The sequence below is a fragment of the Ostrea edulis genome, chromosome 5 (genome assembly GCF_947568905.1).
Source record: "Ostrea edulis chromosome 5, xbOstEdul1.1, whole genome shotgun sequence".
Taxonomy (NCBI): domain Eukaryota; kingdom Metazoa; phylum Mollusca; class Bivalvia; order Ostreida; family Ostreidae; genus Ostrea; species Ostrea edulis.
The window spans coordinates 67,991,027-68,018,215 of NC_079168.1; the positions used below are offsets into that span (position 1 = coordinate 67,991,027).

Here is a 27,189-nt window from a genome sequence, read left to right on the forward strand (position 1 = left end):
TTCAATGATAATATTTTAATATGCCCCCTCACCATGATGTTGTTTGTTCATATTATTCTAAAGAATTTATATATTCGATGTAAAAGACTTCTAACATCAAAACCATTTATTTCTTTTCACTGACTGAAGCAATGCTTTTGACAGTTAATTAAGTAATTTCAATATAGCTTTCAGAATGTCAATACAATTTTAACACCCACCCACCCCCCTCCCCCTTTCATACTGTCAATGGGTGTAAGAATGTCTTGAGTTTCTGTCCTGGACTGGGATGAGTTTCCTCTTACTTATTCTCCTGTATCTCGGATGTGTCAATTAAATTTAATGATGTCGATTTTTGATTCTGACTTTGTAAGGAGCAGGCACCAGGGTTACCCCCGTCTGGAGCCCCTCAGTATTGAGGTCCTCGGGGGGAATAACTGAGCTGAACTCAAGCTGTTGCATCATAGAAACACCAAAAATAAACATCTCCATCTCTCCCAGCTGTTTCCCTGGACAGGCACGAGGACCTGATAATATAATAATGGAAAAATAGTTATCGCTTTCTTAACGAAATGAGCAAGATTGATGGAAATAATTATTTGTATTGGGAAGACTTATAAAAGGCATGTGCAGGCGAACATTGGCATCTTGAGCATCGATATCTGAATACCATGGATATGTCAGAGTGAATTGAAAGTCCCAACTACATTTTCTTTAAGTATTTCAACCTCAATATCTTGGATATCTTGGAAGTTTTTTCTCATCAACATCAAGTTCTAGACAACAATGTTTGCACAGGCATGATTTTCCAGCGATTTTCAAAGACTTGCAGTCGTTACTTGTCGCATATTATAGTCCACCCAATATATTATTTATATGATTACCAGTATAGGGGGTGCAAGCTTACCAATAGAGAAAGGATAAAAAGCTTTATGTTTAATGATATGCCTGTCTTTGTCAATAAAACGCTCCGGTTTGAAGTCCTCTGGGTTCTGCCAGAACCGTGTGTCATAATGAGCGGAGTAAATATGTGGAATGATGACCGCATCTTTTGGAATCACCTTCCCATCTATCTCCACATCCTCCAAACTTGTTCTCGGAAGGCTCAAAGCACCTGCAAAATTGTCGCGCAGTTTAACTATCATTCACATTAATTTCATTCAGAGAAATCTACAAGTAAGGTACACAGCAAAATGATTTTTGAATTTTCTTTCCATTTCTAAGTAGCAGCGATACTAAATATCATTAAGTTTTCCGTTTTCCTCCTTGAAATCTTGAAATTACCTTCCTTTGCAGAGGGAGATTTTTAAAAAAAATATTTGCTTTAATATACATGTGAATAGACTGCATACCTAGCGTTGACATCCTCTGTACCTCGTTTATTGTTGCCGAGACATAAGGCATTTTTTCCCTGTCTGAAAATTTCACAGAGGCTTCAAGTCCGATCACCTGTTAAAAAACAATTTTAGTAATTATAATACTTATATAAATAACAAATCGAGGGGGGGGGGGGTTGTTGTTGTTGTTGTCAGAGACGATATTCTTATATATGTATCTATATCTATATTGATTATTGATAGAAAATAGTCTCACCCGTCTAATTTCCGATATGCATTTGATCTGAACCACGGGGTACTTGATCAGATAGAGAATAATCCACTGTAGGGCGGTAGAGGAGGTTTCAGAGCCAGCAGCATACAGGTCAAAAATGATCTGAAACAAACTCCTCTCTGGGGAGGAAAAATGAAATATTGTTACAGTAAGAGTGGTCTTTAATTAGCTGTCATTTTGTCACCAAAAATTTAATTCAGTGAAAATTACTCTATATTATATATTTCAGTAACAACATCAGTATTTAATTATTAACCCAAAGCAGGCACATAAATATGTAATTTCGGTGATTAAATAATTATTGCCTTGCAAGACAACAATTCTTCCTTGTAAACTTATTAATAACGGTTATCTACCATAGTTTTATTGGGGATCTCTTGTTTTTGTACAATATAAATGTTTTAATAGTCATTGATATATATTCCTATGCCATTGAGAGATTTTGAGGAAAAAAATGTCATCACTTTCACAGCTAATGTTCCTTTAAAATCTCAGGGGTGGATCCCGAAAAAAAATAAATTGGGGTGGTACCAAACTGGTACTTTTTTCACTCCAAAACTGCACAAAGTAACTTTCGATAGGTTTGGGGGGGTGGGTTAATTTTGAAATGGGGCCTGTAACCATAGCTATACCCCCACCCCCCACCCCGCCACTGAATATGTGACAAAAATGCTTACTGGTCAAAAACTTCTCAGTCTTATCTTGTTTAGTCTTTATGGAATCTACTGACCCGGTATAAATCATATTGATTCAACTACTAACCATGCAACTAAAAATACAACCGTGAAACACACCTGATAATTCCTCAGTCTCTGTGTCCAGTTGTTCGATGTACATATCAATAAAGTCTCGGGTAGTCTGCATCTGACGAGTAGCACGGTGGCGTTTTATTTGAAGTTGACAGTACTCATAAATTTTGTTCATGTTCTCAGAAATTTTCTGCATAAGATAATATTACTTGTACAACTGAAATTTCAAATGCTTGTTACATGTGTAATTATTTCTGCATATTTTCGCAGGTATAAGACCAAAGAAACTAGTTCTAATTGTAACGGGGACCGTTACAGATGTTCCCCAAACCTCCCCCAATTAAAAAGTGATGTCCTTGTGAATCTATAGGAAAAAATCATTTTATTTTAGCCTTTAATTACATGTAGTACGTTCAATATGGTCATTTCAGTACCAAGAAATGAAAGAAAGCGTTGCACGTGCATACACGCGCACGCGTGTATGATTCCGAATTTTTGTTGATGTCGTTCAACAGGCATTTGTATCATATACCCACAGTATGAATTTCATAACGTTTCCACCAAATATAAGGAAGTTATAGCGATTTTAAAATCGTCCAATCAGAAATCAGCACACATGCATGCACGTGCTGAGCAGTAATTCTAACCACAGCAATTTGTAAGGAGTACCAAGATACATCTAAACCCCTAATATGAATATAATTTGATGAAAAACAAAAACGTTATCGTCCTTTAAAACTTGAACATTTAAAAAACGTTGCACGCGCATGTGCGTGTGCGTTGGCATTTTTTGTTACACCAACATATAGATACACATATTGTCTACATATGCTGTGAATATCATCTCATTCGCTTCATAAATAAGATAGTTACAAACGTTTTAGCATTATCCAATCAAAATGAAGCGCACGTGCATGCGCGTGCAAATTGGTAATTTTGACCATGTAAATCAGTTAAGGGTCTCAATATCTACCTATGTTATGAATTTCAAGCCATTTCAATGAACAACAAAAAAGTTAGACTGATTCCAAAGTTAGCGTACAAATTTTGTAATGCGCGTGCACGCGCATGCGTGCGCGTGCTGGCAAAATAACTATTACTTTTCATATGTACAAATGATATACTATCATCCTATTTAGGTTTTATATCGCTTCCTTCAATATTCTGATTTTCCATTTTTTGTACCAAAATTGCAATGCACGTGCGCGCGCGTGCATGCACGTGCAAACAAAATGACTATCACTATGCACATCTACAAACGCTATACTATCATCCTGGAAAGTTTCATATCGATCCCTTTTGTAGTTTCTGAGAACACTACCGGACAAAAAAGTACCGGAGAAAAAGAATAATAATAATAATAACTAGTTCTAATTGTAACGGGGACCGTTACAGATGTTCCCCAAACCTCCCCCAATTAAAAAGTGATGTCCTTGTGAATCTATAGCAAAAAATCATTTTATTTTAGCCTTTAATTACTTGTAGTACGTTCAAAATGGTAATTTCAGTACCAAAAAATGAAAGAAAGCGTTGCACGCGCATACACGCGCACGCGTGTATGATTCCGAATTTTTGTTGATATCGTTCAACAGGCATTTGTATCATATACCCACAGTATGAATTTCATAACATTTCCACCACATATAAGGAAGTTATAGCGATTTTAGAATCGTCCAATCAGAATTTCGCACACGTGCATGCACGTGATGAGCAGTAATTCTAACTACAGCAATTTGTAAGGAGTACCAAGACACATCTAAACCATTAATATCAATAGAATTTGATGAAAAACAAAAACGTTATCGTCCTTTAAAAATTGAACATTTAAAAAACGGTGCACGCGCATGCGCGTGTGTGTTGGCATTTTTTTGTTACACCAATATATAGATACACATATTGTCTACGTATGCTGTGAATATCATCTCATTCGCTTCATAAATAAGATAGTTACAAACGTTTTAGTATTATCCAATCAAAATGAAGTGCACGTGCATGCGCGTGCAAATTGGTAATTTTGACCATGCAAATCAGTTAAGGGTCTCAATATCTACCTATGATATGAATTTCAAGCCATTTCAATGAACAACAAAAAAGTTAGACTGATTCCAAAGTTAGTGTACAAATTTTGTAATGCGCGTGCACGCGCATGCGTGCGCGTGCTGACAAAATAACTATTATTTTTCATATGTACAAATGATATACTATCATCCTATTTAGGTTTTATATCGCTTCCTCCAATATTCTGATTTTCCATTTTTTGTACCAAAATTGCAATGCACGTGCGCGCGCGTGCATGCACGCGTAGACAAAATGACTATCACTATGCACATCTACAAACGCTATACTATCATCCTCGAAAGTTTCATATCGATCCCTTCTGTAGTTTCTGAGAACACTACCGGACAAAAAAGTACCGGAGAAAAAGAATAATAACTAGTTCTAATTGTAACGGGGACCGTTACATATGTTCCCCAAACCTCCCCCAATTAAAAAAGCGATGTCTTTGTGAATCTATAGCAAAAAATCATTTTATTTTAGCCTTTAATTACATGTAGTACGTTCAATATGGTCATTTCAGTACCAAAAAATGAAAGAAAGCGTTGCACGCGCATACACGCGCACGCGTGTATGATTCCGAATTTTTGTTGATGTCGTTCAACAGGCATGTGTATCATATACCCACAGTGTGAATTTCATAACGTTTCCACCAAATATAAGGAAGTTATAGCGATTTTAAAATCGTCCAATCAGAATTCAGCACACGTGCATGCACGTGCTGATCAGTAATTCTAACCACAGCAATTTGTAAGGAGTAACAAGACACATCTAAACCATTAATATCAATAGAATTTGATGAAAAACAAAAACGTTATTGTCCTTTAAAAACTGAGCATTTGAAAAACGTTGCACGCGCATGCGCGTGTTAGTTGGCCTTTTTTATTACAACAATATATAGATACACGTATTGTCTACATATGCTGTGAATATCATCTCATTCGCTTCATAAATAAGATAGTTACAAACGTTTTAGCATTATCCAATCAAAATGAAGCGCACGTGCATGCGCGTGCAAATTGGTAATTTTGACCATGTAAATCAGTTAAGGGTCTCAATATCTACCTATGATATGAATTTCAAGCCATTTCAATGAACAACAAAAAAGTTAAACTGATTCCAAAGTTAGCGTACAAATTTTGTAATGCGCGTGCACGCGCATGCGTGCGCGTGCTGACAAAATAACTATTATTTTTCATATGTACAAATGATATACTATCATCCTATTTAAGTTTTATATCGCTTTCTTCAATATTCTGATTTTCCATTTTTTGTACCAAAATTGCAATGCACGTGCGCGCGCGTGCATGCACGTGCAAACAAAATGACTATCACTATGCACATCTACAAACGCTATGCTATCATCCTGGAAAGTTTCATATCGATCCCTTTTGTAGTTTCTGAGAACACTACCGGACAAAAAAGTACCGGAGAAAAAGAATAATAATAATAATAATAACTAGTTCTAATTGTAACGGGGACCGTTACATATGTTCCCCAAACCTCCCCCAATTAAAAAGTGATGTCCTTTTAAATCTATAGCAAAAAATCATTTTATTTTAGTCTTTAATTACATGTAGTACATTCAATATGGTCATTTCAGTACCAAGAAATGAAAGAAAGCGTTGCACGTGCATGCACGCGCACACGTGTACGATTCCGAATTTTTGTTGATGTCGTTCAACAGGCATTTGTATCATATACCCACAGTATGAATTTCATAACGTTTCCACCAAATATAAGAAAGTTATAGCGATTTTAAAATCGTCCAATCAGAATTCAGCACACGTGCATACACGTGCTGAGCAGTAATTCTAACCACAGTAATTTGTAAGGAGTACCAAGACACATCTAAACCATTAATATCAATAGAATTTGATGAAAAACAAAAACCTTATCGTCCTTTAAAAATTGAACATTTAAAAAACGTTGCACGCGCATGCGCGTGTACGTTGGCATTTTTTTATTACACCAATATATAGATACACATATTGTCTACTTATGCTGTGAATATCATCTCATTCGCTTCATAAATAAGATAGTTACAAACGTTTTAGTATTATCCAATCAAAATGAAGCGCACGTGCATGCGCGTGCAAATTGGTAATTTTGACCATGCAAATCAGTTAAGGGTCTCAATATCTACCTATGATATGAATTTCAAGCCATTTCAATGAACAACAAAAAAGTTATACTGATTCCAAAGTTAGTGTACAAATTTTGGAATGCGCGTGCACGCGCATGCGTGCGCGTGCTGACAAAATAACTATTATTTTTCATATGTACAAATGATATACTATCATCCTATTTAGGTTTTATATCGCTTCCTTCAATATTCTGATTTTCCATTTTTTTGTACCAAAATTGCAATGCACGTGCGCGCGCGTGCATGCACGTGCAAACAAAATGACTATCACTATGCACATCTACAAACGCTATGCTATCATCCTGGAAAGTTTCATATCGATCCCTTTTGTAGTTTCTGAGAACACTACCGGACAAAAAAGTACCGGAGAAAAAGAATAATAATAATAATAATAACTAGTTCTAATTGTAACGGGGACCGTTACATATGTTCCCCAAACCTCCCCCAATTAAAAAGTGATGTCCTTTTAAATCTATAGCAAAAAATCATTTTATTTTAGTCTTTAATTACATGTAGTACATTCAATATGGTCATTTCAGTACCAAGAAATGAAAGAAAGTGTTGCACGTGCATGCACGCGCACGCGTGTACGATTCCGAATTTTTGTTGATGTCGTTCAACAGGCATTTGTATCATATACCCACAGTATGAATTTCATAACGTTTCCACCAAATATAAGAAAGTTATAGCGATTTTAAAATCGTCCAATCAGAATTCAGCACACGTGCATACACGTGCTTAGCAGTAATTCTAACCACAGCAATTTGTAAGGAGTACCAAGACACATCTAAACCATTAATATCAATAGAATTTGATGAAAAACAAAAACCTTATCGTCCTTTAAAAATTGAACATTTAAAAAACGTTGCACGCACATGCGCGTGTACGTTGGCATTTTTTTATTATACCAATATATAGATACACATATTGTCTACTTATGCTGTGAATATCATCTCATTCGCTTCATAAATAAGATAGTTACAAACATTTTAGTATTATCCAATCAAAATGAAGCGCACGTGCATGCGCGTGCAAATTGGTAATTTTGACTATGTAAATCAGTTAAGGGTCTCAATATCTACCTATGATATGAATTTCAAGCCATTTCAATGAACAACAAAAAAGTTAGACTGATTCCAAAGTTAGTGTACAAATTTTGGAATGCGCGTGCACGCGCATGCATGCGCGTGCTGACAAAATAACTATTATTTTTCATATGTACAAATGATATACTATCATCCTATTTAGGTTTTATATCGCTTCCTTCAATATTCTGATTTTCCATTTTTTGTACCAAAATTGCAATGCACGTGCGCGCGCGTGCATGCACGTGCAAACAAAATGACTATCACTATGCACATCTACAAACGCTATACTATCATCCTGGAAAGTTTCATATCGATCCCTTTTGTAGTTTCTGAGAACACTACCGGACAAAAAAGTACCGGAGAAAAAGAATAATAATAATAATAATAACTAGTTCTAATTGTAACGGGGACCGTTACAGATGTTCCCCAAACCTCCCCCAATTAAAAAGTGATGTCCTTGTGAATCTATAGGAAAAAATCATTTGATTTTAGCCTTTAATTACATGTAGTACGTTCAATATGGTCATTTCAGTACCAAGAAATGAAAGAAAGCGTTGCACGTGCATACACGCGCACGCGTGTATGATTCCGAATTTTTGTTGATGTCGTTCAACAGGCATTTGTATCATATACCCACAGTATGAATTTCATAACGTTTCCACCAAATATAAGGAAGTTATAGCGATTTTAAAATCGTCCAATCAGAAATCAGCACACGTGCATGCACGTGATGAGCAGTAATTCTAACCACAGCAATTTGTAAGGAGTACCAAGATACATCTAAACCCCTAATATGAATAGAATTTGATGAAAAACAAAAACGTTATCGTCCTTTAAAAATTGAACATTTAAAAAACGTTGCACGCGCATGCGCGTTGGCATTTTTTGTTACACCGACATATAGATACACATATTGTCTACATATGCTGTGAATATCATCTCATTCGCTTCATAAATAAGATAGTTACAAACGTTTTAGCATTATCCAATCAAAATGAAGCGCACGTGCATGCGCGTGCAAATTGGTAATTTTGACTATGTAAATCAGTTAAGGGTCTCAATATCTACCTATTACCTGAATTTCAAGCCATTTCAATGAACAACAAAAAAGTTAGACTGATTCCAAAGTTAGCGTACAAATTTTGTAATGCGCGTGCACGCGCATGCGTGCGCGTGCTGGCAAAATAACTATTATTTTTTATATGTACAAATGATATACTATCATCCTATTTAGGTTTTATATCGCTTCATTCAATATTCTGATTTTCCATTTTTTGTACCAAAATTGCAATGCACGTGCGCGCGCGTGCATGCACGTGCAAACAAAATGACTATCACTATGCACATCTACAAACTCTATACTATCATCCTGGAAAGTTTCATATCGATCCCTTTTGTAGTTTTTGAGAACACTACCGGACAAAAAAGTACCGGAGAAAAAGAATAATAATAATAACTAGTTCTAATTGTAACGGGGACCGTTACAGATGTTCCCCAAACCTCCCCCAATTAAAAAGTGATGTACTTGTGAATCTATAGCAAAAAATCATTTTATTTTAGCCTTTAATTACATGTAGTAAGTTCAATATGGTCATTTCAGTACCAAAAAATGAAAGAAAGCGTTGCACGCGCATACACGCGCACGCGTGTATGAATCCAAATTTTTCTTGATGTCGTTCAACAGGCATGTGTATCATATACCCACAGTGTGAATTTCATAACGTTTCCACCAAATATAAGGAAGTTGTAGCGATTTTAAAATCGTCCAATCAGAATTCAGCACACGTGCATGCACGTGCTGAGCAGTAATTCTAACCACAGCAATTTGTAAGGAGTACCAAGACACATCTAAACCATTAATATCAATAGAATTTGACGAAAAACAAAAACGTTATCGTCCTTTAAAAATTGAACATTTAAAAAACGTTGCACGCGCATGCGCGTGTGTGTTGGCATTTTTTTGCTACACCAATATATAGATACACATATTGTCTACGTATGCTGTGAATATCATCTCATTCGCTTCATAGATAAGATAGTTACAAACGTTTTAGTATTATCCAATCAAAATGAAGCGCACGTGCATGCGCGTGCAAATTGGTAATTTTGACCATGCAAATCAGTTAAGGGTCTCAATATCTACCTATGATATGAATTTCAAGCCATTTCAATGAACAACAAAAAAGTTAGACTGATTCCAAAGTTAGTGTACACATTTTGTAATGCGCGTGCACGCGCATGCGTGCGCGTGCTGGCAAAATAACTATTATTTTTCATATGTACAAATGATATACTATCATCCTATTTAGGTTTTATATCGCTTCCTTCAATATTCTGATTTTCCATTTTTTGTACCAAAATTGCAATGCACGTGCGCACGCGTGCATGCACGTGCAAACAAAATGACTATCACTATGCACATCTACAAACGCTATACTATCATCCTGGAAAGTTTCATATCGATCCCTTTTGTAGTTTCTGAGAACACTACCGGACAAAAAAGTACCGGAGAAAAAGAATAATAATAATAATAATAATAATAATAATAAGAAACAGAGTAAAAACAATATGTTCCCAAACTTTGTTTGGGGAACATAATAACTAGTTCTAATTGTAACGGGGACCGTTACATATGTTCCCCAAACCTCCCCCAATTAAAAAGTGATGTCCTTGTGAATCTATAGGAAAAAATCATTTTATTGTAGCCTTTAATTACATGTAGTACGTTCAATATGGTCATTTCAGTACCAAGAAATGAAAGAAAGCGTTGCACGTGCATACACGCGCACGCGTGTATGATTCCGAATTTTTGTTGATGTCGTTCAACAGGCATTTGTATCATATACCCACAGTATGAATTTCATAACGTTTTCACCAAATATAAGGAAGTTATAGCGATTTTAAAATCGTCCAATCAGAAATCAGCACACGTGCATGCACGTGCTGAGCAGTAATTCTAACCACAGCAATTTGTAAGGAGTACCAAGATACATCTAAACCCCTAATATGAATAGAATTTGATGAAAAACAAAAACGTTATCGTCCTTTAAAAATTGAACATTTAAAAAACGTTGCACGCGCATGCGCGTGTACGTTGGCATTTTTTGTTACACCAACATATAGATACACATATTGTCTACATATGCTGTGAATATCATCTCATTCGCTTCATAAATAAGATAGTTACAAACGTTTTAGCATTATCCAATCAAAATGAAGCGCACGTGCATGCGCGTGCAAATTGGTAATTTTGACCATGCAAATCAGTTAAGGGTCTCAATATCTACCTATGATATGAATTTCAAGCCATTTCAATGAACAACAAAAAAGTTAGACTGATTCCAAAGTTAGCGTACAAATTTTGTAATGCGCGTGCACGCGCATGCGTGCGCGTGCTGGCAAAATAACTATTATTTTTCATATGTACAAATGATATACTATCATCCTATTTAGGTTTTATATCGCTTCCTTCAATATTCTGATTTTCCATTTTTTGTACCAAAATTGCAATGCACGTGCGCGCGCGTGCATGCACGTGGAAACAAAATGACTATCACTATGCACATCTACAAACGCTATACTATCATCCTGCAAAGTTTCATATCGATCCCTTTTGTAGTTTCTGAGAACACTACCGGACAAAAAAGTACCGGAGAAAAAGAATAATAATAATAATAACTAGTTCTAATTGTAACGGGGACCGTTACATATGTTCCCCAAACCTCCCCCAATTCAAAAGTGATGTCCTTGTGAATCTATAGCAAAAAATCATTTTATTTTAGCCTTTAATTACGTGTAGAACGTTTAATATGGTCATTTCAGTACCAAAAAATGAAAGAAAGCGTTGCACGTGCATACACGCGCACGCGTGTATGATTCCGAATTTTTGTTGATGTCGTTCAACAGGCATTTGTATCATATACCCACAGTATGAATTTCATAACGTTTCCACCAAATATAAGGAAGTTATAGCGATTTTAAAATCGTCCAATCAGAAATCAGCACACGTGCATGCACGTGCTGAGCAGTAATTCTAACCACAGCAATTTGTAAGGAGTACCAAGATACATCTAAACCCCTAATATGAATAGAATTTGATGAAAAACAAAAACGTTATCGTCCTTTAAAAATTGAACATTTAAGAAACGTTGCACGCGCATGCGCGTGTGCGTTGGCATTTTTTGTTACACCAACATATAGATACACATATTGTCTACATATGCTGTGAATATCATCTCATTCGCTTCATAAATAAGATAGTTACAAACGTTTTAGCATTATCCAATCAAAATGAAGCGAACGTGCATGCGCGTGCAAATTGGTAATTTTGACCATGTAAATCAGTTAAGGGTCTCAATATCTACCTATGATATGAATTTCAAGCCATTTCAATGAACAACAAAAAAGTTAGACTGATTCCAAAGTTAGCGTACAAATTTTGTAATGCGCGTGCACGCGCATGCGTGCGCGTGCTGGCAAAATAACTATTATTTTTCATATGTACAAATGATATACTATCATCCTATTTAGGTTTTATATCGCTTCCTTCAATATTCTGATTTTCCATTTTTTGTACCAAAATTGCAATGTACGTGCGCGCGCGTGCATGCACGTGCAAACAAAATGACTATCACTATGCACATCTACAAACGCTATACTATCATCCTGGAAAGTTTCATATCGATCCCTTTTGTAGTTTCTGAGAACACTACCGGACAAAAAAGTACCGGAGAAAAAGAATAATAATAATAATAATAACTAGTTCTAATTGTAACGGGGACCGTTACATATGTTCCCCAAACCTCCCCCAATTAAAAAGTGATGTCCTTGTGAATCTATAGGAAAAAATCATTTTATTTTAGCCTTTAATTACATGTAGTACGTTCAATATGCTCATTTCAGTACCAAAAAAAATGAAAGAAAGCGTTGCACGCGCATACACGTGCACGCGTGTATGATTCCGAATTTTTGTTGATGTCGTTCAACAGGCATTTGTATCATATACCCACAGTGTGAATTTCATAACGTTTCCACCAAATACAAGGAAGTTATAGCGATTTTAAAATCGTCCAATCAGAATTCAGCACACGTGCATGCACGTGCTGAGCAGTAATTCTAACCACAACAATTTGTAAGGAGTAACAAGACACATCTAAACCATTAATATCAATAGAATTTGATGAAAAACAAAAACGTTATCGTCCTTTAAAAATTGAAAATTTAAAAACGTTGCACGCGCATGCGCGTGTGCGTTGGCATTTTTTTTTTACACCAATATATAGATACACATATTGTCTACATATGCTGTGAATATCATCTCATTCACTTCATAAACAAGATAGTTACAAACGTTTTAGTATTATCCAATCAAAATGAAGCGCACGTGCATGCACGTGCAAATTGGTAATTTTGACCATGCAAATCAGTTAAGAGTCTCAATATCTACCTCTGATATGAATTTCAAGCCATTTCAATGAACAACAAAAAAGTTAGACTGATTCCAAAGTTAGTGTACAAATTTTGTAATGCGCGTGCACGCGCATGCGTGCACGTGCTGACAAAATAAATATTATTTTTCATATGTACAAATCATATACTATCATCCTATTTAGGATTTATATCGCTTCCTTCAATATTCTGATTTTCCATTTTTTATACCAAAATTGGAATGCACGTGCGCGCGCGTGCATGCACGTGCAAACAAAATGACTATCACTATGCACATCTACAAACGCTATACTATCATCCTGGAAAGTTTCATATCGATCCCTTTTGTAGTTTCTGAGAACACTACCGGACAAAAAAGTACCGGAGAAAAAGAATAATAATAATAATAATAATAATAAGAAACAGAGTAAAAACAATATGTTCCCAAACTTTGTTTGGGGAACATAATAATAATAATAATAAGAAGAAGAAACAGAGTAAAAACAATATGTTCCCAAACTTTGTTTGGGGAACATAATAATAATAATAATAATAATAAGAAACAGAGTAAAAACAATATGTTCCCAAACTTTGTTTGGGGAACATAATAATAATAATAATAAGAAGAAACAGAGTAAAAACAATATGTTCCCAAACTTTGTTTGGGGAACATAATAACTAGTACTTATTGTAACGGGGACCGTTACAGATGTTCCCCAAACATTCCCCCATTTAGCAAGTGGTGTCATTTATTTCAGTACAAGTGGTTTTGACTATTGCAAATTGTGAAACATGTGAATATGTAACTATCTTATAACGTTCAGTCCATTTCATACTAGTTCAAATCAGTTATAAAGATCTGAGAGTTTTGTGCACGTGCACGTACGTGCATGCACGTGCATATGAATAATTCGACCATCTCGATACATTAGAAGTCTTACTATATGAGTACAAGAGAAGTTTTACAACTTTTCAATGAAAAACGAGAAATTAACGGCAACTCAAAACTACAAAGACCGAAATCAATGCACGTGCATACACGTGCGTGTGAGTACCACACAGCAATTTTGTTGATACTATTCAATAGACATTTGAATAATATACTTACTATATGAATTTGGTATCGATTGCTTCACTCATAAGAAAGTTATTGGGATTTCAAAATCGTCCAATCAGAATTAAGCGCACGTGCATGCGCGTGCAGGGAAGTGATTTTGAGACTGTTAGTAAATTGAGAGGCCCAAAACATACCTACAACCTAATTTTCAAACCTATTCATTGCAATCTCAAAATGTTATAGACCAATACTTAAATTTAGACATCAAAAATTACAATGCACGCGCATTCACGCACACGCGATTTTGATAATGGAAAATTTGTTGACATCATTTCATAGACATTCATATCATAGATCCTCAGGGTAAATTTGAATTCATTTCAGTTTTTAATTCAATAGTTATGACCATTTTAGTACCCGAAAAATGAAAGAAAAGATATGCACGTGCATACACGGTCACGTGAGTATGACTCAGCATCAATGTTGATGTCATTCAATAGACATTTGATAGATATACTTACAGTATAAATTTCATATTGTTTCCATCATTTATAAGAAAGTTATGGCGATTTGAAAATCGTCCAATCACAATTTAGCACACGTGCATGCACGTGCCGGATGGTAATTATGACTATACACTTTTGTTAAGAATATCAAGATACATATACAATACAAGATTGAAAAGATTTTGACAAAAAACAAAAAAGTTATGGTCATTGAAAGAATTGAACCTTCAAAAGACAATGCACGTGCGTGCGCATGCGCGTTTGCAATTTTTATTACATCGATCTGTAGATATTTGGCATGTCTACCTATCCTGTAAATATCATTAAATTTCCTTAATTGGTATGAATGTTATAAACGGTTTTGTATTATCCAATCAAATTGAAGCACACGTGCATGCGCGTTCAGAATTGAAATTTTGACGATGCCAAACGGTTAAGGGTCTCAAGTTATACCTGCAATATAAATATCAAACGATTTCATTGAAAAATAAAAAAGTTAGACGCATTCCAAAATTTGTAAACAAAAAATTCAATGCACGTGCATGCACATGCATGCATTTTCAGACAAAATGACGTTCGTTCCGCACATCTACAAAGAGTATTCTATCGTCCTAAAAAGGTTTCATCTTGATCCCTTCAGTAGTTTCTGAGAACACTCGTGGACAAAAAAGGGTGACAAGAATAAAGAAAGAATAATAATAATAACTAGACACGATCTCGTTGCGAGCAACGAGTAGGTCTTCCGTCCGATTTGTTGATGCACTCGGAGTTAAAAAAAAAAAAAAAAAAAAAGACAAATGAGTCCCAATTTAGTTTCCGACTTTAAGACACTTTAGATATAATCAATTTTTCATATCATAAGCTTCTGAAGCAAAGTTGCGGTGAAATTCGTTTGAAATTCGACTCTCCAGGCGAGCCATAAGGCCCGCGGGCCTATTTCTTGATGTCATTTGTTAGCCCTCTATAGACTCAACAACTTTAGTTCTATATGTCTTTACAAAATATTTACCTGTAAAAAGTTATTGAGATCGACCGATATCGACAAAAAATCGACTCTACAGGCGAGCCATTAGGATCATAGGCCTATTTCTTGATATCAATCGATAGATCTCGATAAACTGAACAACTTTTGTTCAATATGTCCTTACAAAATATTTACCAGTTACAAGTTTTTGAAATCGACAGATATCGACAAAAATCGACTCTACAGGCGAGCCATGAGGCCCACAGACCCATTTTTTGATATTGATCGATAGGTTATGACACATTGAACAACTTTTGTTCAATAATGCTTTTCAAAAAATATGTCGTTTTAAAGATATGAGGCGTCAAATATTTACGATTTTGGCCCTTAAAATCTCTAATTACGTAACATATGACCTACTTTTTGATTTGATAAGATCAAGCTCGTTGAGATGAACATTTCCGCTTCTACAACTTATTATAAAATATTAATAGTTTCTGAGATATTCTCAAAAACATTTGGACCCTTCGGAACCCCTAATTTAAAGGGCCAGCCCGTTTTGCTTGATATCGTAAGAAAGGCCTTGTCATTTTAAACATTTTTTGCTCAACAAGTATTTAGAAATTCTTTACCGTTCTCGAGTTATCTCTGCAATAAATATTTAGGGGCCAAACTGTAGCTCCCTAACGGGGCCACATAGGGAAAAAACGAAATGTACATATTGTTTAGATTATCATTCTGAACAACTTTTGATCAATAATGCTTTTCAAAATATTTGTCGTTTTCAAGATATGAGGCGTCAATTATTTATGATTTTGGCCCTTAAAATCCCTTATTACGTAACATATGACCTACTCTTTGATTTGATAAGAACAAGCTCGTTTAGATGAACATTTCCGCTTCAATGACCTATTACAAAATATTAATAGTTTCTGAGATATTCTCATAAACCTTTGGACCCTTCTGGGCCCCTAATTTAAAGGGTCAGCCCCTTTTGCTTGATATCGTAAGAAAGGTCACGACATTTCAAACATTTTTTGTTCAACAAGTATTTAGAAATTCTTTACCGTTCTCGAGTTATTTCTAGAAGTAATTTTTAGGGGCCAAACTGTAGCTCCCTAACGGGGCCACATAGGGTAAAAACGAAATATGCATATTGTTCAGATCATCATTCTGAACAACTTTTGTTCTTTATTGCTTTTCAAAATATTTGTCGTTTTCGAGATACAAGGGGTAAAATATTTATGGTTTTGGCCCTTAAAATCCCTTATTACGTAACATATGACCTAAATTTTTATATGAATAGATTTGGATTGTTGAGATGAACATTTTTTGTTCTTTAACTTATACCAAAATATTAACGATTTTTGAGATATTTGATCTAGACTTTGAGCCCTTCTAGATCCCTAATTGAAGGGGCTAGCCCCTAAATCTTGATATTTTCGAAAAGATCTCGTAAATGTGCACAACTTTTGTTCTACATGTCTTAACAAAATATTTGCAAGAAAAAAGATATTGGAGATCAAAGGTCAAAAATCGCCGAAATCGGCGAAAAATTTTGGCATCCATTTTTTCAGGTCCAGGCGAGCGTTTAGGCAAATCGCCTCCGGTAAAATCGAATCCCCCACAAATCTTCTAAAATGTTTACTCTATCTTGTGTAGAAATTTCAAGACTCTAGCTTCAAAACTAACGGAGGAGATGTGTGGACAACAAGGCCCTTCAAAAAGTCACTAAAAGAGAGATAACTCCTGACCGGAAGTGACGTCAAGCACGAAATTTTGCAAGCAAAGTCTCGTCACCAAAAGACATCTTTCCTGAAAATTTCGTGAAAATCGATCGAGAAATGGCTGAGAAAAACGCGTGTACTACCAAGGAAAATAATAATAATAATAATAATAATAATAATGAAGAAGAAGAACGCGAACAATAATAGTAAGGTCTTCCGCAGGAGACGGAAGACCTTAATAAACAGTAGAATCACTAGAAGGTCTTCCGTTGGAAACGGAAGACCTTAATAAACAGTAGAATCACTAGAAGGTCTTCCGTTTGAAACGGAAGACCTTAATAATAATAAGAAACAGAGTAAAAACAATATGTTCCCAAACTTTGTTTGGGGAACATAATAACTAGTTCTAATTGTAACGGGGACCGTTACAGATGTTCCCCAAACCTCCCCCAATTAAAAAGTGATGTCCTTGTGAATCTATAGGAAAAAATCATTTTATTTTAGCCTTTAATTACATGTAGTACGTTCAATATGGTCATTTCAGTACCAAGAAATGAAAGAAAGCGTTGCACGTGCATACACGCGCACGCGTGTATGATTCCGAATTTTTGTTGATGTCGTTCAACAGGCATTTGTATCATATACCCACAGTATGAATTTCATAACGTTTCCACCAAATATAAGGAAGTTATAGCGATTTTAAAATCGTCCAATCAGAAATCAGCACACGTGCATGCACGTGCTGAGCAGTAATTCTAACCACAGCAATTTGTAAGGAGTACCAAGATACATCTAAACCCCTAATATGAATAGAATTTAATGAAAAATAAAAACGTTATCGTCCTTTAAAAATTGAACATTTAAAAAACGTTGCACGCGCATGCGCGTGTGCGTTGGCATTTTTTGTTACACCAACATATAGATACACATATTGTCTACATATGCTGTGAATATCATCTCATTCGCTTCATAAATAAGATAGTTACAAACGTTTTAGCATTATCCAATCAAAATGAAGCGCACGTGCATGCGCGTGCAAATTGGTAATTTTGACCATGTAAATCAGTTAAAGGTCTCAATATCTACCTATGATATGAATTTCAAGCCATTTCAATGAACAACAAAAAAGTTAGACTGATTCCAAAGTTAGCGTACAAATTTTGTAATGCGCGTGCACGCGCATGCGTGCGCGTGCTGGCAAAATAACTATTATTTTTCATATGTACAAATGATATACTATCATCCTATTGAGGTTTTATATCGCTTCCTTCAATATTCTGATTTTCCATTTTTTGTACCAAAATTGCAATGCACGTGCGCGCGCGTGCATGCACGTGCAAATAAAATGACTATCACTATGCACATCTACAAACGCTATACTATCATCCTGGAAAGTTTCATATCGATCCCTTTTGTAGTTTCTGAGAACACTACCGGACAAAAAAGTACCGGAGAAAAAGAATAATAATAATAAGAAGAAGAAACAGAGTAAAAACAATATGTTCCCAAACTTTGTTTGGGGAACATAATAAGAAACAGAGTAAAAACAATATGTTCCCAAACTTTGTTTGGGGAACATAATAACAAAATAACGCTCATAAGTTTCCCCGGTCTAATTAGAATTAGCCCCTATGTTTTATTGTTTGTTATGCCGGCATAATAAATAATAGAACATAATGGCTAATTTTGATTAGACTGTAAGTTTCCCCTGATCCGGGCACCTGACATTTTTAACTGCAAAATTTACGCTTACCTGTCAGACAAAGCTTTTAAAAGTTAGCATCTTGTAAATTGCACGTTCCTGTGAAAATACTTACCTTAGTGATGGTACAGAGTAAATACAGGACGAGTGAATGGAGAGAGAGAGAGGTGGATAGATTTGGCAGCCAATAGCAAAGAGAGAGGAAGATGAGGAGGCGGATATGGAACTGAGTCAACAAGGGTGGGTGGGGTTTTACAATGAACTCCTGGGGTCCGTAATGTGTACCTGTGCACTGACATCCACCGATTCCAAAACTGGGAAAAAAATAGACGGTTGTTGGTAACCGAAGTTTTTGAAGATGTAGTCCAAATTCTCCAACAAAACGTTAAATTCCTCGTCCTCATAGTCAAATCTACAGAATATTTCACATAAAGATATTGTATCAGTTAATAAGGGGTTATAGATGAATTAGTGTGTGCTATTGAACCGAAATGGTATATTCAAATATCAACTTTCCCTCCATTAATATTAGACACACTGTTCTAATAAATTACAAGGCCGACCAAAATAAACTCCATGTTTTCAACTCGCGAAGGTTTATTGTTGAAAGAGGAGATAAAATAATCAAACAGTAAAATTCCAAATTGAATTAAATACTGTTTTAAAATGTTAAGTAAGTAAATTTTGTTTAAAATCGGTACTATATACATTTATCAAGTCAACAAAGCTCTGTTGTATGGAGCGCCAAATTAACATAAACTCAAATAATTGAAGATATCTTCAACTATTTGAAGATATCATCAATTCATTTGATGCGCGCGACAATTGAATTAAAGATCTCTTCAAATAATTAATGATATCTTCAATTCTGAATTATTGCACGCATTAATTGAATTGATGAGAGCTTTAATTCTTCAGCTGATTTGATGCGCGCTTTAATTGAATTAATGATCTCTTCAAATGAATTAATGATATCAACAATTGAATTGATGCGCGCTACAATTCAATTGAAGAGAGCAATAATTTATATAATGCGCGCATTAAATCAATTGATGAGAGCAATATTTGAATTGATGTGCGCATTAATTCATTTGATGAGAGCAATAATTGATTTAATGCACGCATTAATTCAATTATTGCTCTCTTCAATTGAATTAATGATATCTTTAATTCATTTGAAGAGAGCAATAATTCTTTTAGAGAACAACTATATAATTAAAGATATCTTCAATTCAACATATCCACAATTGAATTAATGATATCTTTAATTGAATTGTTGCTCTCTTTAAAAGAATTGATGCGCGCATTAATTCCTTATACAAAAGCATTGTAAATGATTTAAAGATATCTTCAATTGAATTAAAGAGATCATTAAATTATTTAAACCGAGCTCTAAATTAATTATTGCAAGCAATATTTCTACTAAATTGATGCTCTCATCAAATGAATAGAAGAGAGCAGTAATTGAATTAATGCACGCATTAAATCAATTATTGCTCTCATTAATTCAATTGATGCGCGCATTAGTTCAATTGATGAGAGCAATAATTGAATTGAAGCGCGCATTAATTCATTTGATGAGAGCAATAATTGATTTAATGCACGCATTAATTCAATTAAAGAGAGCAATAATTGAATTGATGATATCTTCAAATAATTGAAGATATCTTCAATTATTTGAGTTTATGTTAATTTGACGCTCCATACTATTGAGCCTTTTAACCGACTAATGATAATTTATTTTGGGCAGCCTAACGCAATCTCTTTCGAAAATTAAGAAAGGTTATGTGACTAATAAATGAAATATCAAGGAAAATATTATTTTGTCGAACTACTAGGTGATAGAATGTCAGTCGGTAAAATATTACAGTACTGTCATCACGACTGTAAAATATTACAGTACTGTCATCCCGACAGTTTAATATTACAGTACTGTCATCCCGACTGTAAAATATTACAGTACTGTCATTCTGACTGTAAAATATTACAGTACTATCATCCCGACAGTTTAATATTACAGTACTGTCATCCCGACTGTAAAATATTACAGTACTGTCATCCCGACAGTTTAATATTACAGTACTGTCATCCCGACAGTTTAATATTACAGTACTGTCATCCCGACTGTAAAATATTACAGTACTGTCATCCCGACTGTAAAATATTACAGTACTGTCATCCCAACTGTAAAATATTACAGTACTGTCATCCCGACTGAATGTTTGTCCATGTACATGTATCTTGATGTATCATGGTTACAAGTACAAAACTACATGCATGCAGTCATTTTTATTTTTTAAATATTTTTTTCACACTTGAGTTTACTATTTATTCGAAAAATAAGATATCTCTTTAGATTAAAGAGATATCTCTTATTTTAAAGAGATATCTCCTTAAAATGAGAGATATATCTTAATCTTAAAAGATATCTCTCTAAATAAGAGATATTTCTTTCACTTAGAGAGATATCTCTTTCACTTAGAGATATATCTCATTTACTTTTAGAGATATCTTTTACACTTAAAGAGATATCTCTTTCCCTTTAAGATATATCCCTTTCACTTTGAGACTTTGAGAGATATCTCTTATACTTAAAGAGATATCTCTTTCACTTAAAGAGATATCTCTTTTACTCTGGGAGATATCTCTTTTACTTTGAGAGATATCTCCTTCACTTAAAGAGATATCTCTCTAAGAATTCCTAGAGAGATATCTCTCAAAGTATAAGGGATATCTCTTTCCGATATTTTTATTAGTTTGAATACTTAAGTAATTCTCCCTAAAACGGAAGCCCGCCAAAACAAATCTTACAATGATGGGTGGGGTGTTGCTAAAACGTGGAACGGAAAATGGAACGGAAGACGGAACGGAAAACGGAAAATATATTATGCAATAATGTTATGAGGACGTCAACATTTTGCAAAATCAAAGGGCTTATTTTGAACAAGGAATGCAGAAATTACAGAGAGAACATGAAGTCATCTTCAGAATCCACCATTTCATATTTATACCTCATACTAATGCATTATTATGTATTTTTACACGGTGTGTTTTGTGGATGAATGTGTCAACAGGCGCTTACTTAATATTTTGCATAGTAAGTTTTAATAAAAATATTAAGCAAGCGCCTGTTGGCACCATCTTTTTTCCCGGCTTTGACATCCCCCTCCCCAGATTTTGACAGTATATTGTTTCACAAATCAAGAAAAAATAAATAAGGTAACATACCCCGGTACTGAAAAAGACTTGAATTATAATTCAACGTTTTTCAAATTATATTACTTTATTCTGGCTGGTATGGTAAGAAAAGATTTTATGAGCCCATCCAATGAATAAAAGGTACACAACCCCCACCCCCCGAAAACAACATTGTAAAAGATAAAATAATTTTTTGAACAATTTCCCCAAAACATAGCCTTTTTAAAATCGAACTCGAACTACATAATTATGTTAAGATAACTGAATTTGAATTTGAATTTAGTTCTACACCTGGTACAATATACATTTATGTATCACATCAAATTTTAAAGCGAACGAGTCCGGTGAAGAAAAAAGTTTTGCCTCATTTGGGATGAATCTATGTGAGAGTTCGTACATTTACCGATATCCTGCGGAGTAGTGTTGAAACTGAAGAGATACAACAGGAAAGAAAGATGAAACAAAACCAATGTTAACTAGGGTGAAGTTTACGACCAGTAGTAAGAGGAATTAACAGATTTATTTCATAATATATGAAATAGCTAAAAAGCTAACACAGAATTTATGCTTGAATGGAATTAAAAGTCATCTCATGATTAATCCAAATATTAAGCTATACAAGTATTTAGTTTAAAAACTAACTGCCAGAAGTTCTCCCTATTTAGGATTGGAGTGCTGCGGTTACTTAGTCTCCTTATAGTTAAAAAGTGATAAATCAAACAAAAGATGTTTAACTTGTTGACTAAATAAGATCATGAATTATTATTGTTTTATACATATCACACTCCTTGTTGTAAGTACACACATACACGGTATTATGTGTAAATACGTGTACATGTGCGTTAATGACGTTTTGCCACGGAGGGGGGAGGGGGTATAAACCACGTGTGTTCTTTTCATTCTCTACCCATAGGTGTCACTGCTCGCTAACACCTCTGTCATTGCCGAAATTTCTAAATTCTTGTAAATTCTTATACTAACTTTTAACTAAATTCGATTAATCAATTTATGATGCAAAATTTTAAGATAAAGTTGTTTTATCGCTTGTAAACAATTCCCAAATTGTTGATTTTAATCAAAATGACCCCCCCCCCCCCAATTTTACCGTTATTCCGTTCCGTTTCGTTTTCCGTTCCGCGTTTTAGCAACACCCTGATGGCTGCAATCCCTTGGGAAGATTTTGCTTTTACCGCATGTGAAATGTATACATGTACAGGTAACAAAAAACAAAGACAATAAATTGATGAAATATGCGAGCTAGACTAGATTTCGCCTCTCGGCAACTTGACAATGTTACCCCAACCACCTCTTCAACCTTTCCCGCCATTTGTGCACTAGAAGTATTTTGCTTGGTTAAAAAATAGGGTTACATCATTTCAATGACAATGCAACAGGGAGAAGTCATTATGATCACCGGGGGGGGGGGGGGGTCTATAGAGATATCTCTTTAGATTAAAGAGATATCTCTTTTTGAAAATTTAAAGAGATATCTTTCAAACTTAAAAAGATATCTCTTTTTACATCGATAGAGAGATATCTCTTTACGCTAGAGAGATATTTCTTTCTCACTCAGGGATATCTCTCTAGCTTTGAGAGATATCTCTCAAAGAGAAAGAGATATCTCCCAAGCGTAAAGAGATATCTCATTTGTGTAAAGAGATATCTCTTTAAACAAAAGAGATATCTCTTGTTTAAAGAGACATATCTTTTGCTTAAAGAGATATCTCCCTAGCTTAAAAAGATATCTCTCTAACTTACAGAGATATCTCTTTAACCAATAAAGATATCTCTCTTATTTAAAGAGATGTCTTATTTTACGAATAAATAGTAAAAGGGCTTGCCATACTAGACAGCGCCGTACAGGAAATCAAGTATATCAAACACCACAATTGATATACACGATTAATGATTGTCTTTAAATAACAAGTGTTAGCAAGTAGTTTATGTGCGTCTTGCGTTACGTACAATGTCTTCGTTACAGACCCGGATCAGTGGTATTTTCATAAAAAGTTACAACGTTTATTGTTTTCTGTATAACATTTATTGTTTTCTGTATAATATTACTTACGGAAGCCGGTAAGTACCAGGATATAGAATTAATTAATATTAGTTTAATAATTTAACTGGTGGCTGCCGCTAAATATTTGTTTAAGCAGCCGTCACTTTACTTGATGCCAAGATGCAAAATGAAGACAAAATTTACCTGTCTCCGAACACAATTCCAGATATGATATTTGAAACTGCCTTCGGAATAAACTTCCTGAGGTCCATTTCAGTCGTGTTCTCTGACTGGATGGTTCTGATTAGGTGTTTGGCCTCGTTCTGGATTCTCTCCTCTATACTGGTTGTTCCAAATCCAAGATCTTTGAGTGCATTCATGGTAAATCTTCGGAGAGAATGCCATTCTTCGCCATTGCTCCATAGAACACCTACCAATAACAGAACAGCCCTGTAAGTAACCTATTTGAAAAGCACACTATTTCTCATGCCCACATATAGTAATAGGGGACCATTCCACCCCACCCCCAATCATAGAAATCGTTAACAATTTGTCCAAGAATGTATATAGTGGGTTTTTTTTAAATTTTTTTTAAATTTTTATCACTCACTCCCTGAAACTTAGGATGGCAACACGAGATCGCAAGAAAGCAGTCACGACAATGTGAGGGATTGAGAAAGTGGTCGTGACTATGCAAGGCTGTATAGAGCACCAAATTAATATAAATGCAATTAATTGAAGATACCATCAATTATTTGATGTTATCATTAATTTAATTATTGCACGCAATAATTCAAATGTAGCGCGCATCAAATCAATTATTGTTCTCAACATTTGATTTGATGCACGTACCAATTCAATTATTGCTCTCATGAAAAGGTGACGATAACAAAGAGTGATAAATCTCATAACTCCTATAAGGAATACAAAATTAAGAGTTGGGCAGATATACCAGAGGTGGGTGGTGTCAGGTGTCTAGGAGGAGTAAACATCCCTGTCGACCGATCACACCCGCCGTGAGTATTATATCTTGATCAGGTAAACAGAGTAATCCGTAGTCAAAATCAGTGTGTAAAGAACTGTATTGGCAAACTAGATCGTTATTGCGACCATAGAATTACTCTAAACAATTAAATTGATGCGCGCAACTTCAACTATTACTTCAATTGAATTATAGTGGTTGGTTTCCGTTTTTATACACACACGAACAATTAGATTGTCGAATTTTCGAGAGTCCGGACGACCTTGCCCTTCCTCGGGACAAAAGAAAATCCTTACGGTACATAAGGTGACTAAAGATGCACAAAGAACGCTAGCACTATAACTACAGTAAATTTACAAACTTATACTGCAAATTACATGTTTATTGGTTTTGGCTTGTTCATCAATGCTAGGGAGCGAATTGTGAAGACCTATTGCTGACTGAATCTTATCGTTCCATGAGCGATTACAATGCAGCATCCAAGGTGCATCTGATCTTTCTCAGTCGATCTGGCAGTCTAGAAAGAACACCAATGTCCCGAGATGAAATGCTAGGGATAAAACATGGGTGTGTGAAGAGAAATGGTGCACCGTACCTGTTTGCTGAAATAGCTTCTTGGGTAAATGAAGCCAGTTGGGTCTAAACTTGGTCTTGTCTCCGTGTTCCACCAACAACTCGTTAATGTATGTGTGTCCAAAAACAGCAACGATGGTCAGATTGGGCCCTAGTCTTAGTTGGACAATGTCTCCATACTGCTCCCGAAATTCTAGCAGACGACGATAGGTTTGGCGCGTGAATGCCAAGTCCGGAATGTTTCCAACGATTGGCCATCGCGTTGGTCCCGGGAGAGATTGCAGACGACTCCGCACTCTCTGTAGAACATAAAAGCACACCATCAGGACGAAACATAATCCTACCACCGGGTTTACCAGAACATCAAAATGCAAAACATGAAACAGCATTGTGAACAGTGTGTAGACAACTGCAGATAATAAATAAATATGATTGAGATCGTTATAAACACTTATAATTATATACACTATGTATCTAAGTAGCTCTGTGTAAGGACCCCTAGCTGTCTTCCCACGTCGCTACAGGAAATCCTGATTGAGTGATGGTATCTTCCTCAATGAACGACACTCATGCAAGATGTGTGTAACGTTATAACCGCGACCTTCAGTATTAGTACTGAGTATATCGTGTACTTTAGACTAAGTAGGTGGTACTTGTCTGTGATTGGAATGCGTGCATCCATTCACTAAATCCAGGATTAGTTCGTAACCCACCCAATATTAACCAGGGTTAACACAGAGGTATCGTGACAAAATCTGAAGAGGAGGAAAACGGCTTTAACATTTATATATAATAGCATGTGTAACAGGATGGGAGAAAATGCAACGGACCGGACCAGGATTCGAACCTGGGCCCCCTGAATCACTAGTCAGGTGCTCTACCAACTGATCTTTATCCCCTGCCAGGCATTTTCACCTGTCAGTTTCAAGGGCTGGTCTACGGCACCAAATGTAACATAGGAAAGGAGAAATTAACCCGGGACCTCTGCATTGTAACAGGAGGGGAGAAAATACAACGAACCAGACCGGTATTTGAACCCGAACCCCCAAATCTCTTTTCAACTAACAACTGAGCTATCTGGCCACCAGCGATCGATTCCCGCTTCTTTTTCTTTTAAAGTGCAAGGCCTTGTGGGCGTCGTCGCACTTGCTAATGTTAAAAGGGATACATGCGCAGGGGAGAGTCTTCATTTACAATTTAAAAACTTAATGTTTACTAATCTTTGCCAACCCTGACTTGAACAATTCAGTCAGGGGACTGGGCTCCTGTGACACTAGGTAATAATGAGTTCCACAGGCGGACCCCAGATGGAAAAAAAGATCCATTAAATGTGTCTGTTCTGGCATAAGGGATCTCCAGTCGATGTTGATGGCCTCTAATAGCAGCACCAACGGGATGGAGGAAAGGAGAAGACGGAATGGCTACC

At 35.5% G+C, this 27,189-nt stretch overlaps 1 protein-coding gene across 1 annotated transcript; it reads right to left on the reverse strand.

Annotated features, from left to right (window-relative positions):
* Positions 1 to 91: 91 nt before the first annotated feature.
* LOC130054718 (cytochrome P450 2C15-like) lies at positions 92 to 26,270 on the reverse strand. Its single transcript, XM_056165272.1, has 8 exons — positions 25,786 to 26,270; positions 24,413 to 24,638; positions 19,297 to 19,423; positions 2,385 to 2,529; positions 1,573 to 1,709; positions 1,332 to 1,428; positions 887 to 1,093; positions 92 to 506 (listed from the first exon to the last, which is right to left on the reverse strand). Exons 1-8 carry the CDS (start codon positions 26,150 to 26,152, stop codon positions 319 to 321), a joined length of 1,494 nt encoding a protein of 497 aa, XP_056021247.1. The 5' UTR covers positions 26,153 to 26,270; the 3' UTR covers positions 92 to 318.
* Positions 26,271 to 27,189: the final 919 nt, after the last annotated feature.